General features: G+C 37.1%; 1 protein-coding gene across 2 annotated transcripts in view; it reads left to right on the top strand.

The window, feature by feature from the left end:
* The window catches only part of DMXL2 (Dmx like 2), a 141,460-nt gene that overhangs the window by 78,645 nt on the left and 47,701 nt on the right, over positions 1-15,114 (top strand). For both annotated transcript variants that reach the window (XM_026518476.4, XM_026518475.4), the window contains exons 14-17: positions 4,254-4,343; positions 6,485-6,602; positions 11,050-11,169; positions 14,885-15,112. In XM_026518476.4, coding sequence (XP_026374261.1) covers positions 4,254-4,343; positions 6,485-6,602; positions 11,050-11,169; positions 14,885-15,112 — 556 coding nt within the window. The remainder of the gene's footprint in view (positions 1-4,253; positions 4,344-6,484; positions 6,603-11,049; positions 11,170-14,884; positions 15,113-15,114) is intronic.

Genomic DNA, 15,114 nt, shown 5'->3' with positions numbered 1-15,114 from the left:
TTTTTCTTTGAGTAAATACCCAGTAGTGGAATTACTGGATTGGGTGGTATTAGTGCCATATTGTAGACAGTAAAAATTAATGCAGAAAAATCCTTGATGAACAAAATGCCAAAATTTTAAATAAAGACAGATCTAGCAGTGCCATGATGAGCCACATTGAAGCCTGGGGCAAAAGGAAGAATGTGTACTCTAGAAACATATGTTCCTGTAATTTTTTAATGGTTGATCGAGTAAAAGTGGAGAAGATTGTGGGCACCTGTATTAGTTTCCTACTGCTGATATGACAAACAATACATTTAAAACAATACATTTATTATCTTATTGTTTTGGAGGTCAGATATTCCAAAACCAAAATGTTGGCAGGACCATATTCCCTCTGGAGGCTCTAGGGGAGAATCCATATTCTTGCCCTTTCTAGCTTCTAGAGGCCCCTGCATCTCTTTTCTCATGTCTCCTTCCTCCTTTTTAAAGCTAGCAGCAGAGCATTTTCAAATCTCTCTTTTTCTGGCCTTTGCTTCTCTTTCTCTGAATCTGACCGTACTTCCTCCCTCTTGTAGGGACCATTATGATTACAGTGGGCCCTTCTCCCTAATCCAACATAATTTCCCATCTCCAGACGTTTAACTTAATTATACCCACAAAATCTCGTTTGCCATGTAAAGTAACATACTCACAGGTCCTGGGAATTAGGATGAGGACATTTTTGGGGGGGCCATTTTTCTGACTACCAACCATAATAATTTCACATTCAAAATGGAGGTATGAAAAATTAACTGAAGTGCTTTGGATTTTGGATTTTCAGCCGGAGAAATGTTACATGGATAATCTTGTTTACAAAATACAGCCACTGACTTGGCTCTTAAATATTTTGACAATTTAAGTCTTGTGAAAATTTATCTGAATACTTCTAAGTGTCATGAGATGTCCATAATCTGTAATATAAAAGCAACATTGTGTTTGGATCTTTTAAAACTGATTCATAGATTTTGTTTCGTGTAGTCTTATGCAGATTTCGAAGTGGACTTCAGAACTTAAAAAAAAAAATACCAGTCGCAGTGTTGTCCTGCAAAAGAAATTTCAGTAAGCTGAAGTTAATTAAAAATTATTTAAGGGACACCTGGATGGCTCAGTTGGTTAAGCGTTCGACTCTTGATTTTGGCTCAGGTCATGATCTCAGGGTCGAGCCCTGCATTCACATTGGATGTGGAACCTGCTTAAGATTCTCTCTCCTTCTCCCTCCACCCTTTCCCCTCCTCCCTCTCTAAAAAAAGATAAATTAATTTAAAAGATTAAGATTGTCACTTGGTCAAGGGGTGCCTGGGTGGCTCAGTCGTTAAGTGTCTGCCTTCGGCTCAGGGCGTGATCCCGGCGTTCTGGGATCGAGCCCCACATCAGGCTCCTCTGCTGGGAGCCTGCTTCTTCCTCTCCTACTCCCCCTGCTTGTGATCCCTCTCTCACTGGCTGTCTCTCTGTCAAATAAATAAATAAAATCTTAAAAAAAAATAAAAAAGATTGTCACTTGGTCAAGACACTGTCAAACAGGGAAGTTGTTAATATTGAAAACAAGCAAAAAGTAGATTTTAAAAATATCGACAAGTTTGCTTTCATTAAAGCCAGGAAAGTAAAATAATAATTAATCTTATTTTGGTATAAATAAATTTAAATATAAAATAATATTGTGAGTTTTAATATGCTTTCTTTTCAGTTTTTCAATAATTTTCTTCTTTTTTTAAAAATTTTTTTTATTATATTATGTTAGTCACCATACAGTATATCCCCGGTTTCCGATGCAAAGTTCGATGATTCATTAGTTGCGTATAACACCCAGTGCACCATGCAATACGTGCCCTCTAGTTTTTCAATAATTTTCAACTGCTTTAATGTTCTGGAAAAATATTAATCATTAAATATATAAAAACATATCTTTGAAGTTTTGCTTTTGTCTCAGGCTTTAATATGGCTCATCAAGACATTTTTCTTTTTAAAGTTTATTTAACTAAATAATCTCTACACCTAATGTGGGGCTTGAATTCACCACCCAAGGTCAAGAGTCATAGGCTCTTACATCAGAAACCGGGGATGTACTGTATGGTGACTAACATAATATAATAAAAAATCATAAAAAAAAAAAGAGTCATAGGCTCTTCTGACTGAGCCAGCCAGGCACCCCATGACACTATTGAATCCTGTATTTAAAATTTTGATATTTTGTTCATTATGATTTTTTTTTGCATTAATTCTAAGTTTAAGAAATACTGCATTGGGAGACGGGGTGGTTCAGTTGGTTAAACGTCTGACTCATGATTTCACCTCAGGTCAGGATCTCGTGGGTCATGCATGAGATCAGGCCCTGCCTAGGGCTCTGTGCTCAGCTGGGAGTCCACTTGAGGTTTTCTCTCTCCCTCTGTCCCTCCCTGACTCGTGCACATGTGCTCTCTCTCTTTCTCTCTCTAGTAAATAAATTTTTTAAAGATTTTATTTATTTGAGAGTGTGAGAGAGAGCGTGTGTGTGCGTGTGCAGTGGGGAGAGGGAAAGGGAGAAGCAGACTCCCCGCTGAGCAGGAACCCCGATGTGGGGCTCGATACTAGGACCCTGGGATCATGACCTGAGCCGAAGGCAGATGCTTGACTGACTGAGCCACCCAGGTGCCCCAGTAAATAAATCTTTAAAAAAAATACTGCATTAAGATATTATTTGTCTTGATTATTGAGTTTTGGGCACCCCCCCCTTAAATTTTGCACCCAAGGTGAGTGCTTTATTCACTTTACCCTAATTCTTGCCCTATCTTCTGCTATAAAAAGCGTTCCTTTGTGGGAGGTAAAGTTGAGAAGCATCCTTGTAGTGTTGAATAAGGCATTTGGTAAGGCCTTAGTCACAGTGCTAGCAGCAGAGTTGTGGGCAGGGAAGGCAAACCCTTACCTGGAATGGGTATCCCTACAAGGGGATGGCAACCTTGGTTGCATGTCAGAAGCACCTGAGGAGTCTGTAAAGTGCCTGCGATCAGACTGTATTCTAGACCAATAAATCAGTCTCTGCGAGTGGGACCTAAGCAGCAATGATTGTTGAAGCTCCGCGGGTGATTCAGTGTGCAGCCAAGGCTGAGACCCATTGATCTACATTAGTACTTACTAAACTTTAGTATGTACACGAGTCACCTAGAGGTCGTGTTAAAATGCGGATGTATTAGCTTTTGGGCCGGAGAGTCGCATTTATAAAAAGCCTCATGATGCTGCTGTTGTTGCTGGTTCACTGACCACACGTGGGTGGCAGGGGTTCATGGTGTGTTAGAGGTATTCCAGTGTTTTAACCTCACCATCTGTAGGGTACAGTTGCATCCAGATTTCAGTTAACAAACCCAGGAGACCCTACTTCCAGGTGTCCGAGCTAACACTTTAAATCCTGAATCTTGGGCAAATATACTCATAACAATAAATTCGGCCGTAACCAGCCACATATTTTGTCCTCCTTGGTCTAATAAGCCTCGAATCTGTTCCTAACCATGTCTCTGGAATCTTGCTGATACAGATTGAAAAAGTGCTACAACCCCAGTGTACGTGCTGTTTTCCCAGAGGCCATCTTGTATTTATATCCCTGGGCTAAGCTGGGATCTAACCCCTCTTAGTGGCCTGGAGGTGATAAGAAGTAATGGCGGTGATGCTGAGGAGAATGGGCATCTCCTTGTGACGTAACTGCTTCAGGTGAAGTTACTGAAAGGTTTTTATACAAGGGAAGCCTGAGTGGAAGGAGGGAGAAGGGACTGCTCTTTTCAGCAGAAAGGCTTGGGAGTTTGGGGGTCCAAAATTTGACTTCCCGTGTTAGTTCAAACATCCTCATCTCAAAATGCAGAGTCCCACTTCCTCTCAACCATTGTCGGTACCTTCTCACTGGCAGGGTCGTACTTGCACGTGGCATTGCAGATCTGTAAACCATGCACGTGGGTGTGGGGCCACATCCTCAGCCAGGTCTGCCGTGGAGCTTTAAGATTGCAGAATGAAGGCATGTTAGAAGAACCGGATGCCTTCACATTCTACACTACTTAGCCAAACACTATAGAGTCTTCTACCTGGTTAGTTCATTTAAAAAACGAGAATAAGAGTGAGTACAGCAATTGGAAATGATTCTTTGAATGAATGAATCACCATTGCCAATCATTGAATATTTAGAGGGTCTTCAAATGCCTGAAATGCTGTATCATACTGACAGTAGATTCATACATTGTCGATGATTCACATTTTCTGTTTTTTATTCACAGAAACTTATTGGAGAAGTGTTTAATATCGTGAGCCAACAGTCTACTGCTCGACCTGGCTGCATTATCGAACTCGATGCAATAACCAACCAAGTAAAAACATGCTTGTGAATTGGGGGTATTAATATACTTTATCCCAGAGTGTTTTATGTGCATGTGTTTCATGGTCAGAATAATTCTCTTGTTTGAGAATACTAAATACAGCCAGCTTCTTTTGATTTTCACGGTGAAAATCTAATGATTTAGGAATTATTCTCCAGCTGAATTATATCTGTAGCGTTATTTCCTGTTTAAAGGTCATTCGATTCAGTCAGGGAAACCATGAAGGAAAATACAGTTACAGCTGCATAGGGGCTTGGTTTGTGGTTTCTCTTTTTATATTATTCCTCATTTCAATTCAGTTGATAGTTCAGCTTTAGAGTGTTTACCTTGCTAGGCTGAATATTAGATATTTTTACAATATCCAGTAAAATGCAGATGAAAGTAGGATCAAAGGATCCTACATTTACTTTCTAATCATAGGTCTTTTGTATAGTCAGTGTTCTTCCCTGGCAACTACCTAGGAAAGAGGGAGAACCCTTCTCCCTACAGAGAGTTTGTAAATCCCTTTCTAGTCCTCAAGATGTTTGTTCCTTGAGGATCATAGTGATGGACTAAGGGATAGAACTAATATACTCATTCCAAATAGGAAAAAAGATTGTTTCGGTGAGGAAGTTACCAATGTCTTCAAACAAGGAAATGAAGAAAGAAAGAGCTAACCATATTTAAAAACAAATATAGCTGTATTATTCTTTTTTTCCATGGTGCCCGGTACATTCTGTTGGGGAAAATGTAATAATTTCCACCAATGTAGAGAAATTACCATGTCAGCTCTTGGCAACAGAAATGTGGCTGCCAGACTCAAATTACTAATGCCTCCAAGGAAATCCCTAACCTGGTGGTTTCCTTATTCTCCTCCATAGGGATACGGGAGAAGAGTGGATTGTCTTCATTCCCATAAAGGTCTTCATTTTTAATGGGCTGGGTGTTAAATTCATCTCTCACTGTAGCTTCTCTTCACCATGGGGTATCAACAGAGGTCACTCTTACTGAGCATTATGCTTCTAACTTCATACCCATTCAAGATTTTTTTCCCCCTGTAGCTGTGACTATCTTTAACGCAAAGGCTGGAAAACTGCAAGCACTGATAAATGGCTTAAACTCATTCTAGGTTTGTTCCCAATGTGCTGTATGATTTCTATATCCATGAAGACCTCACCCTTCCCTCTTCATTTATCTTTTCATTTGGGGAGGTGACCATTTTCTCTATGTGAAGAGATTTTTGGTTTCTATGTAGAGAGACCTAAAAATACCATATCACTTCCATAAACATTCTGTGGGTCATCCTAATATTATAGTCCTTTCATTTCTGTGTAGTTTGTAAGGAGGTTGATCTCTGTTCTGTAAGATTTAGCCCACCCATCCATGCTTCCCTTCCTTGAAATCTGTGGGGCAGCCACCTAATTGTCTTGACACACTTCCATCATAAGATTTTGTTTGGATTTAGTTTTTCCTTGAATTTCAGCTCCCTTTTGTGATTATAAGTAGCCATTTGTATTATTTTTACTCTTCTCCTCTGCATTGTTAAAAAACATGCTCACGTCGCATAGCCGTAGCAGCTGACAGTGATGGCTCATCCATCCATTTAGAAATGCTAGTTACTTACGTGTGAATACATTAATCCAGAGGTGTGGCACCCAGCTGGCTGTCATAGGGCCCCTCATAATTCCCACTAGACAGACTGGGAATACTTTGAGGACGTTCCTGGTTTTCCTATTTTTGGTTCCCAAGTGGAGTTAAAAAAACTGAGGGAATCCGATACTAGTCGTCTTATTTACATAGTCAGCATAGCCTTCTCCAGCCAGTCGTGAGACCTAATATTTTTTAGCTCAAAGTGGTGTGGATCACTTATGGGTCTGTGTGTGTGTGTGTGTGTTTTGAGAAGCAGATCTGTTGATTTGTTTTTATTAGAGCTCTTGAATTCCGCTATTAGCTATAGCATCTTTGAAAGCAATTTTCTCTGCCCAGGTGATTCTAATGATTTTATTTTCTGTTGCTTTTTCCTTTCTAATTTGTCAGTTGATAAAGAATAGAAATTGTTAGATTTATTTCTTCTACATTAGTGTTCTTGGGGAGGTGGTGGGTGGAAGACAGGGAATTTCAAAGATAAAACTTCATTTTTTTCATATTTGTAGTGTGGCTCAAATACACAGTTGCTTCATGTGTTTCAAGAAGATTTCATTATAGGATACAAACCACATAAGGAAGATATGGAGAAAAAGGAAACAGAAATATTTTTTCAGCCATCGCAAGGTACTTTTAAAAAGTTGTCTTGAGTTTGACACCTTAATCTTAGAAAAGAATCTCTAAATTTTTATTGAGTATGGATCTTTATATCAAAACTCATCACTCTTCTAATTTTTAGCAAATAACACCAGCTCTATAAAAATTGCTTGTTTGTATATAGAGAAGGTAGTGGGTGAAAATTACATTTTGAAAGACAGTTTCAACCAATGGCATAGACTTTTGCCAGGAAAATGTTATTTATGAATCTTAGTTTAATTGTTTTAAAAAGTAATTTTAATTATTCAGTTCTACAATTAAATTACTTTGATTGGTAGTAAGTTCCCTGTATCTCAAGGAAACCAATTAATTTCAGTGTAAGTTTTTAAAAGTCCCCAATACATTGCTGAAGACCATTGATGAATATATCAATATAAGACATTGTTTTGTATGGTATCTCAGGAACCTCAGGTACACTGTGAATTAAAGGTACCATTTCACAGTGTTCCCCTATGACACGTAGTATTTGTTTTTTGCGTGTGAAAGAAAGTAGTTCTCCATAAGAGCTTTCAAGAATAGACCCCATATGATGTTTAGTTTAAACTTTACTATTTGGTTTAGAATGTTCCCTTTAAAAGTTCTAACTTTGTGCATCTTGTTTCTTATATTAATACTTTCCTTCTTAAGAAGTTACTCAGTTGTCACATGGTTTTATTTTACTCTCAGTAGGGCATAACAGGACTGCTTTATAGATTTAAAATGTGCTTTTCCATATTTCACCTTTATCTGCGTTGAACATTTTTATATGCTTTGCCACAAACCTAGGTACTGTTTATCATTCTACCTCTAACAAGAAATTCATACCAACCTACTAGAAACAATGCTTATAGAAAGTCAGTATTTTATTATAATATTTTTTATTGAAAGACTTACATTTAAAAATAATTTTTTATTTCCCTCTTTTGATATTTCTTTACGTCATTGCAAAATTAAGCCAGAAGATTTTCCTTTAGATTTTGTGCAGTTTCTTCAATTTTCTTCTTGATTTTATAGCTATTTTCTTAAAGGACTTGATAGGCATATGTTCTTTCTTCCCTGCCCCTGCCTTATCTTGTACTTCCTAAGTTTTAATTAAAAATTAACTTCTCTTTAATTTTTTTAAAACTTTAAAAATTTTTTTTATTTTAAGTAGGCTCCATGCCCAACATGGGACCTGAACTCATGACCCTGAGGTCAAGAGTTCCATGGTCTACCAGGCACCCCTCTAGTTTCTCTTTTAATTAAGAAAAATGCCAGTTACAGACCAAAGTAGAGTGCATGGTTTAAAGATTTTAAGATTTTGTTTCACTTGCTTTATCTATCCTATTTTTTATTTTAATTTTTATTTTTTTAATAATAATTTTTATTATATTATGTTAGTCACCATTCAGTACATCCCTAGTCTTTGATGTAAAGTTCCATGATTCATTACTTGAGTATAACACCCAGTGCACCATGCAATATGTGCCCTATTTTCTTTTCCTTTTTTCCTGAAAAAATTTTTAAAAAGATTTATTTATTTTATAGAATGAGCAAGAGGGGGGAGGGGCAGAGGGAGAGAAAAAATCCTGAAGCAGACACCCTGCTGAGCTAGGAATCTGATGCGGGGCCAATCCCAGGACCCTAAGACCATGACCTGAGCCCAAATCAAGAGTGCCCCTTCCAGAAATATTTTAAAACAAATCCAGCCATCATGTGATTTCACTCCTGTATACTTCCACATGCATTTCTAAAAATGACTTTCTTAAATGAGTGCTATTATCACATTGATAAATAACAAAACTCCTCAGAATTGTATAATAACTAGTCCATATTTACTTTATTCAGTTGTCTCAAAAATGTCAAAAGTTATTTGGTTTTCATTTGTTTGGATCCATATCCAAAGTCGATACATGGTGTTTCATTGTTTAAGGGTCTTTTAGTCTAAAGTGACACTCCCTTTATACTCTCATCATGCCACTTATTTGTTTTAGAGGAAATTATTTTATAAGAATTTCCCTAAGTAGTTACTTATGGTGTTATTCAAACTTTCTCCTATCAGCAGATTACCTATGTACATTTTATTAGATCAGGGTTCAACTTCCTAGGTAATTCCGCGTCCTTCATCGAAGGACGTAAGGAAGAACATCACTTAAGGTTGTCTCGTTTTTAGTGATGCTAAGATGCAGAAGATTCAGGAGGTGGTTCCAATGTAATGTTTGCTACAATCTGCTATATCATGGTTTCTTCAATTAATGTTGTTTCCGAATCTATTATTTCATTAAAGATTGCAAAATTATAATTTTCCTAACTTTATCAGTTCTCATTTATTTATTAGCTGGAAAGTATTTGTAAAGAAGAGCTTTCCCTTATCAACCAGAGCTATTTGGTTACTTTGAAATACAGAGTTATTTTTAGGAAAGGCAGGGTAAGTATTTGGTTCCTTCCCTTTAATGACCGATTTCAGAGAAGGGAGTTTGTGCCCAAGTTATGAACAGGGTGATGAATATATTATTGTTGTTGTTTAGCTTTCTTTTGAGTATCATTATGAAACCATTTTTTGAAAACTCTTTATTGAAGAATAATATGGATACAGAGAGGTACTCATCACTCATGGATTTTTATGTACTTAGCATATTTCAGTCAGTTTTCAGTCATTATTCATTTTAATGCTTACATTGTCCTATATTAGGCTAGAGAGGACCCTTTCAAGTTGGTCCTGAGTCCTTTTGACACAGCCTTATTATTCTTACTATTTTACTTTCTTTCAGGCACCATAAGTTATCCTAGGCTCATGTTGTAGGCATCCTTTGCAAGAATGGAGTCACCACTACAGACTGTTCTTGGGGGTGTGGTATTCAGACACAATTAGAGCTCTAGCAGTGCTCATTGCCAATGAGTTCTCATTATGGGTTTTCATCTTTAAAGAAAGTTTTTCCTTACCGCCATTCATCAGGGAAATGCAAATCAAAACCATAATGAGATATCACAGATTACATCTGTCAAAGTGGCTAAAATCAAAAAACATGAGAAATAGCTAGTGTTGGCAAGGATGTGGAGAAAAAGAAACCCCCATGCATTGTTAATGGGAATGTAAACTGGTGCAGCCACTATGGAAAACAGTATGAAGGCTCCTCAAAAATTTTAAAAAGAACAACCTTCTGATGCAGTAATTGTACTACTCGGTATTTACTCAACGAAAACAAAAGCACTAATTTGAAAAGATACATGCACCCCTATGTTTATTGCAGCATTATTTACAATAGTCAAACTATGGAAGGAACCCAAGTGTCTGTTGACAGATGAATGGATAAAGAGGATGGGGTACATATATACTATAGAATATTATTCAGCCATAAAAAAGAATGAAATCTAGTCATCTGCAACAACATGGATGGAGCTAGAAAGTATAATGCTAAGTGAAATAAGCCAATGAGAGAAAGACAGACACCATGTGATTTCATTTGTATGGAACTTAAGAAACAAACAATTGAACAAAGAAAAAAAAGAGACAAACTGAAAAACAGACTCTTAACTCTAGAAAATAGATGGTTACCACAGGCGAAGTGGGTGGGGGGATGGGTGAAGTAGGTGAAGGGGGTTAAGAGTACACTTATCATGATGAGCACTGAGTAATGTATAGAATTGTTGAATCACCATATTGTACATCTGAAACTAATATAACACTGTATATTAACTCTACTAGAATTAAAAGGAAAAGAAAAAACTACAAAGTTTTTGTTTTGTGTAGATTTCATTTTCGTATATGAAAAATACAATTGTCAACAGGGAAAATTATATCCACGATGTCTTTTAATAAAAAAAATACATGAAATTTCTAACAAGTTTCTTCTGTACCACTGCTACTGCCCTTACCCCATGACTTTTAAATTAAAAAAAAAAAATGCTGTTTTCGTATATGAAGGAGGATCAATGGCACTTCAGTTTTCCACGTGAGGAGCTCGTGTCCCAGTTACTGAGGAGCACCCAGTGAAGCTGACTGTGCTTTTCACACTCTCTTTCCCTCTCTGTCTCTCCCTTCCTCTCTCTCTGTCTCTCTGTCCTTCTCTGTTTCTCTTCCTTCTGTTTTTTCTTGTCCTTCCTTTCCTTTTTCTCTTATGTGCCCTCTCTTTCTCTTTCTGTATTTTTAGGATTTCATGTTTTTTTTATATAGTCAATATGTTTTAATAAATTGTATTCATTTTTATTCTTTGACACTCAGAATATCCCCTCTTTGACCAACAGGTGTACCTTCATGTTGGCTTTTGTGTACTTTTGACATAGTTCTGTTAGTCTTTGATAGCTACCTAATTTTTGGCACAAAAATTACATAAAACTCCTAAATATCTTTCCCTCTTCCTCCCGACTTGTATACACATGAAGAGAAGTTTTTTTAAAAGTGTCTTTCTTTTAACCCAATACAAACATAACTTAAATACACTTTTCTTTTGAACAATAGGATATCGTCCACCACCATTTTCAGAAAAGTTCTTTCTAGTAGTAATTGAAAAGGACAGCAATAATTACTCTATTCTCCATATGTGGCACCTGCATCTTAAATCTGTACAAGCATGCTTAGGTAAGTAATTATAATCTTATGCAGAGATGATGTGAAATAAATTCATTTTACTGAATATGTTTTAGGTTGGTTAATTCTTTAAAATGTAGATCCAGTGAACTATAAATTGAGTTGCTGGATTGAAGAATGGATATGCCAAGCTTTTAATTACAAGATCATAAATAAATGATGAAACAGGTTAATCTAAAACCAAACCAGTCTGTGGGCACATTAGACCTATTTTTTTAAAAGTTTGATCAATTTATTTTTTCAATTAATATTTATTAAATGCTTATTATGACTCTGTTCTAGACACTATGTCTCTATAAATCTGTTTTGCCCATAGAATTAATATTGTACTTTCCTGTGGATTAATACACACTTTCATCTGACATACTGTACTTAGCTTTAGAATCACTACATTGACATGGATGGAGCTAGAGGGTATTATGCTAAGTGAAATAAGTCAGTCAGAGAAAGACAATTATCATATGGTTTCACTCATGTGGAACATAAGAAATAGCACAGAGGATCATAAGGGAAAGGAGGGAAAACTGGGAAGAAATCAGGGAGACAAACCATGAGAGACTCTTGATTCTGGGAAACAAACTGAGGGCTGCTGGAGGGGCGGTGAGTTGGGGGGATGGGGTAATTGGGTGATGGGCATTAAGGAGGGCACGTGATGTGATGAGCACTGGGTGTTATACGCAACTAATGAATCACGGAACACTACACCAAAAACTAATGATGTATTATATGTTGGCTAATTGAATTTAAATAAATAAAAAAAAAGAATCACTAAGAGAAGATTTGCTATTTATAAAAATACGATTGAGCATCTGAAGCTCATAAATCGACTATTTGGTAGACTATTAAGAAATCCAACAGTGATAAGTTATATTAGCCATGCTTTTGCTGTACACATTCATATTGATTTCTTAGCAGATTAGAAAATCTGTAGTATGAAGCAAAGAAGTTGATCATGGGTCCTTCTTTTTAGAACGAACTTTAACTTTCTGAGAGATAATTGTTAAAATAAACTGCACAGATAGCCGTATGAAACTGAATCTGCTTTAAACTGGTTAACTCAAAATATCTAAGTTTTTAAAAGATTTTATTTTTTCTGGTGGTTATATAATTTAACTGATTTTATACACATTAAACATTTAATACAGTCAACTAATACTTTTTCTGTTCCCTTTGTAATTCACATTATCACAAAACTCTGTAAACAGCAGTTTTAACTGGGCCATGAACTCAGGTTAGAAAAGCCAAATGATTTGATAGAACATTTACCTGTGCCTGTTTGAGCCTAATCTTCTCGAAGCAGCAGGAATCCAAAAGTTCTTTCAAAGCCTTGGAAGTTCGTTCTTGGTGTTACATGTTGTTTCACAAAAATGCAAGAGTAGAGCGATCTAAAACCAGCTTGTCAAAGAGAATATAGTTTTTTTCTAGGGTTGGACACAGAGCAAGGAACGGTTCTGAAGAGATTAATAGAGGTAGTAACAGATCCTTGTGGTAGGACCGGAAGAATATGATACCTTCTGTCCCCGCTGCTTGTGAGGGAGTTTCCCACTGCTGTTCCCCTTGAGCCAGGGCTAGTGTAGAGTTGCTTGCTTTCTCTGTTTCTGATAGCAGTAAAAGGTCACAAACAGTAGGACAGTAGAAGCAAACTAATAATGGGCTCTCTTCCACTACGACAGAAAGCCTCTATCTTTTGGTTCTAACATTCATAGCAGATTTAGCATAGTGTATGCTGTCATTCACAACTAATACTTGAATTTATCAGTATGTTGAAAATCCTGGCAGAGAATGAAGTGATAGGCTTAAATTTGGATGGGGAAGGAACATGTGACTACCTTTAAGGTGCCAGGCACTGAGATAAGTGCTCTATACACGTGAGACAGACATTATCCCCAGTTTACTAATGGAGTAATATTAAGTAACTTGATCAATTCCACATCTAGTTTGTCATAGGACCAAGTTTCAAAATCAGGTTTTCTGTCTCTTAAGGTGTTTGCCTTTTCCCCCTGCTCTTATTTTCTTTCTTAGCATGAGATATACATTAGAAAATGCTTGGTTTTCAGGAAGAGAAGTAATATAGTTTAGCCTTGTTTTGCAGATGAGAAAATAGCCAGAGATGGTGAAGTGCCTTGCTTGAGGAGACATACCTAGTTAGTGATAGGGCCAGGAAGAGTACTTGTTTCTGCTGAGCACTGATGCAGGTTTGCAGTCTCATTCCATTTTGTGGAAAATGTTTTCATATTTCTCATCTTGTGATCTGCCACTCTAAAATAGATGGATATATTTAACATCCACCAGAAGCAAAAGGGGATTACCCAATATCTCTTAGTATTCTGATGCTTCTTGAGATATACAAAGCAAGCATCATCCTTTCCCTTGATAAATTCACAGTCTAATGGGGGGAGACAGGCCCACAAATAAATAAATGTAATTCAAAGTATCCCTCAAATGTAGCAGAAGCACAGATAACTGAATCTCCTTAGAGATTTATATTCCACTCTAATGTGAAAGCTGGAACTATTTTGGGAAGAAGATCAGGTCAATACCCCCCCTTTTTTTGTTTTTGGTACAAAAAGATGATTTTATTACAGCATGGAGAAAGGACCCATAGGCAGAAAGGGCTGCCCTAGGATTGTGAGGAGTGACTGATGATATACTTTAAGTTTATGGAGGGAGGGGTGATAGAGATGAAGTAAGTTTTTAAGGAATTTTGAAGCAAGGCTTTTAGGACCTTGAGGGGCTAGCAGCTGTTAAGGTTAGTATTAGTCTTTAATAAAATGTAAATGTTAAGGCACTAAGGCAGCCATGAGTTCCTTGAGGAAGGTCACACTCTGCATGTTTCAGGTATCAGTGGGCTGCAAGCCAGTTGACTGATACTGTCTTACATTTGTTTATCACTTTTATTTTTTTGTATTTGTTTTTGAAATCATCTTGTTTCAGTGCTTGGTAGTCAAGAGGCTGGTATTTAAGTGTCTTCTTTACCACTAGCTAGTTATATGACTGTAGGAAAGTCATTAAGCTCTCTAAACTTACAATTCTTTCATCTACTATGTGAGGCAATACCTTGCTATTTCTCAAAGTTTGATTCATGATACTCTGTTTCAGAAACACTTGGGCCGCTTATTAATGCAGTTTTCTGGGTCTACCCCAAAACAACTGAATCAGTTTTTCTGTGGTGAGGCTCAGGAATCTGCATGATGACAAGTTTCTCCTCAAGCTTTTGATACTTTTTAAGATTTATTTATTTATTTTAGAGAGAGAGAGAGCGTGTGCCTGTGAGTGTATGAGTTGGGAGAGGGGCAGAGGGAGAGAATCCCCAAGCAGACTCCCCACTGAGCACAGAGCCTGACCACTGGCTGGATCCCATGATTCATGAGATCATGACTTGAGCCGAAACCAAGAATCAGACACTTGACCGACTAAGCCACCCAGGTTTTGATACTTTTTAAAGGCCGAAAACATTGGACAAAATAACTTGAGGGTTTTTTTTCTAGGTTTTACATGTTGTGATTAATTATCTGTGATAGAGTTGGTGATGCTAAGAATAAAATAGGAAAAAAAAGTTTGTCAAGGGAACTGAGCGGAAGTCTGAAAATTGACCTTGTCTCCAAAGTAGTTTTAAAAAGCCATGTTTCTTAAGTGATAACAAAGTATTATTCTCGCTAATGTATATAGTGATGATAGTAATGTAGTTCATAATTTATCTTCAAAGCTAAAGCTTCAGAAGGCATTTCATCAGACAGTCTACTTTCAGTCCCTGGACAGAAGAATGTAGACTCTTCTCCAGAAACTTCTCCTAGTGTGAGCCCCATGCCACACTCTGCATCAATTGCCAATCTTCAAACTGCTAGTAAACTTATTCTGAGCTCTAGACTGGTCTATAGCCAACCTCTTGATCTCCCAGAAGGAGTTGAAGTAATAAGAGCAACGCCTTCCGCAGGT

Source organism: Ursus arctos, unplaced genomic scaffold (genome assembly GCF_023065955.2).
Source record: "Ursus arctos isolate Adak ecotype North America unplaced genomic scaffold, UrsArc2.0 scaffold_36, whole genome shotgun sequence".
Taxonomy (NCBI): Eukaryota; Metazoa; Chordata; class Mammalia; order Carnivora; family Ursidae; genus Ursus; species Ursus arctos.
Note: the sequence above shows the minus strand (reverse complement) of the source record. Positions and strands in the feature narration are given on the sequence as shown.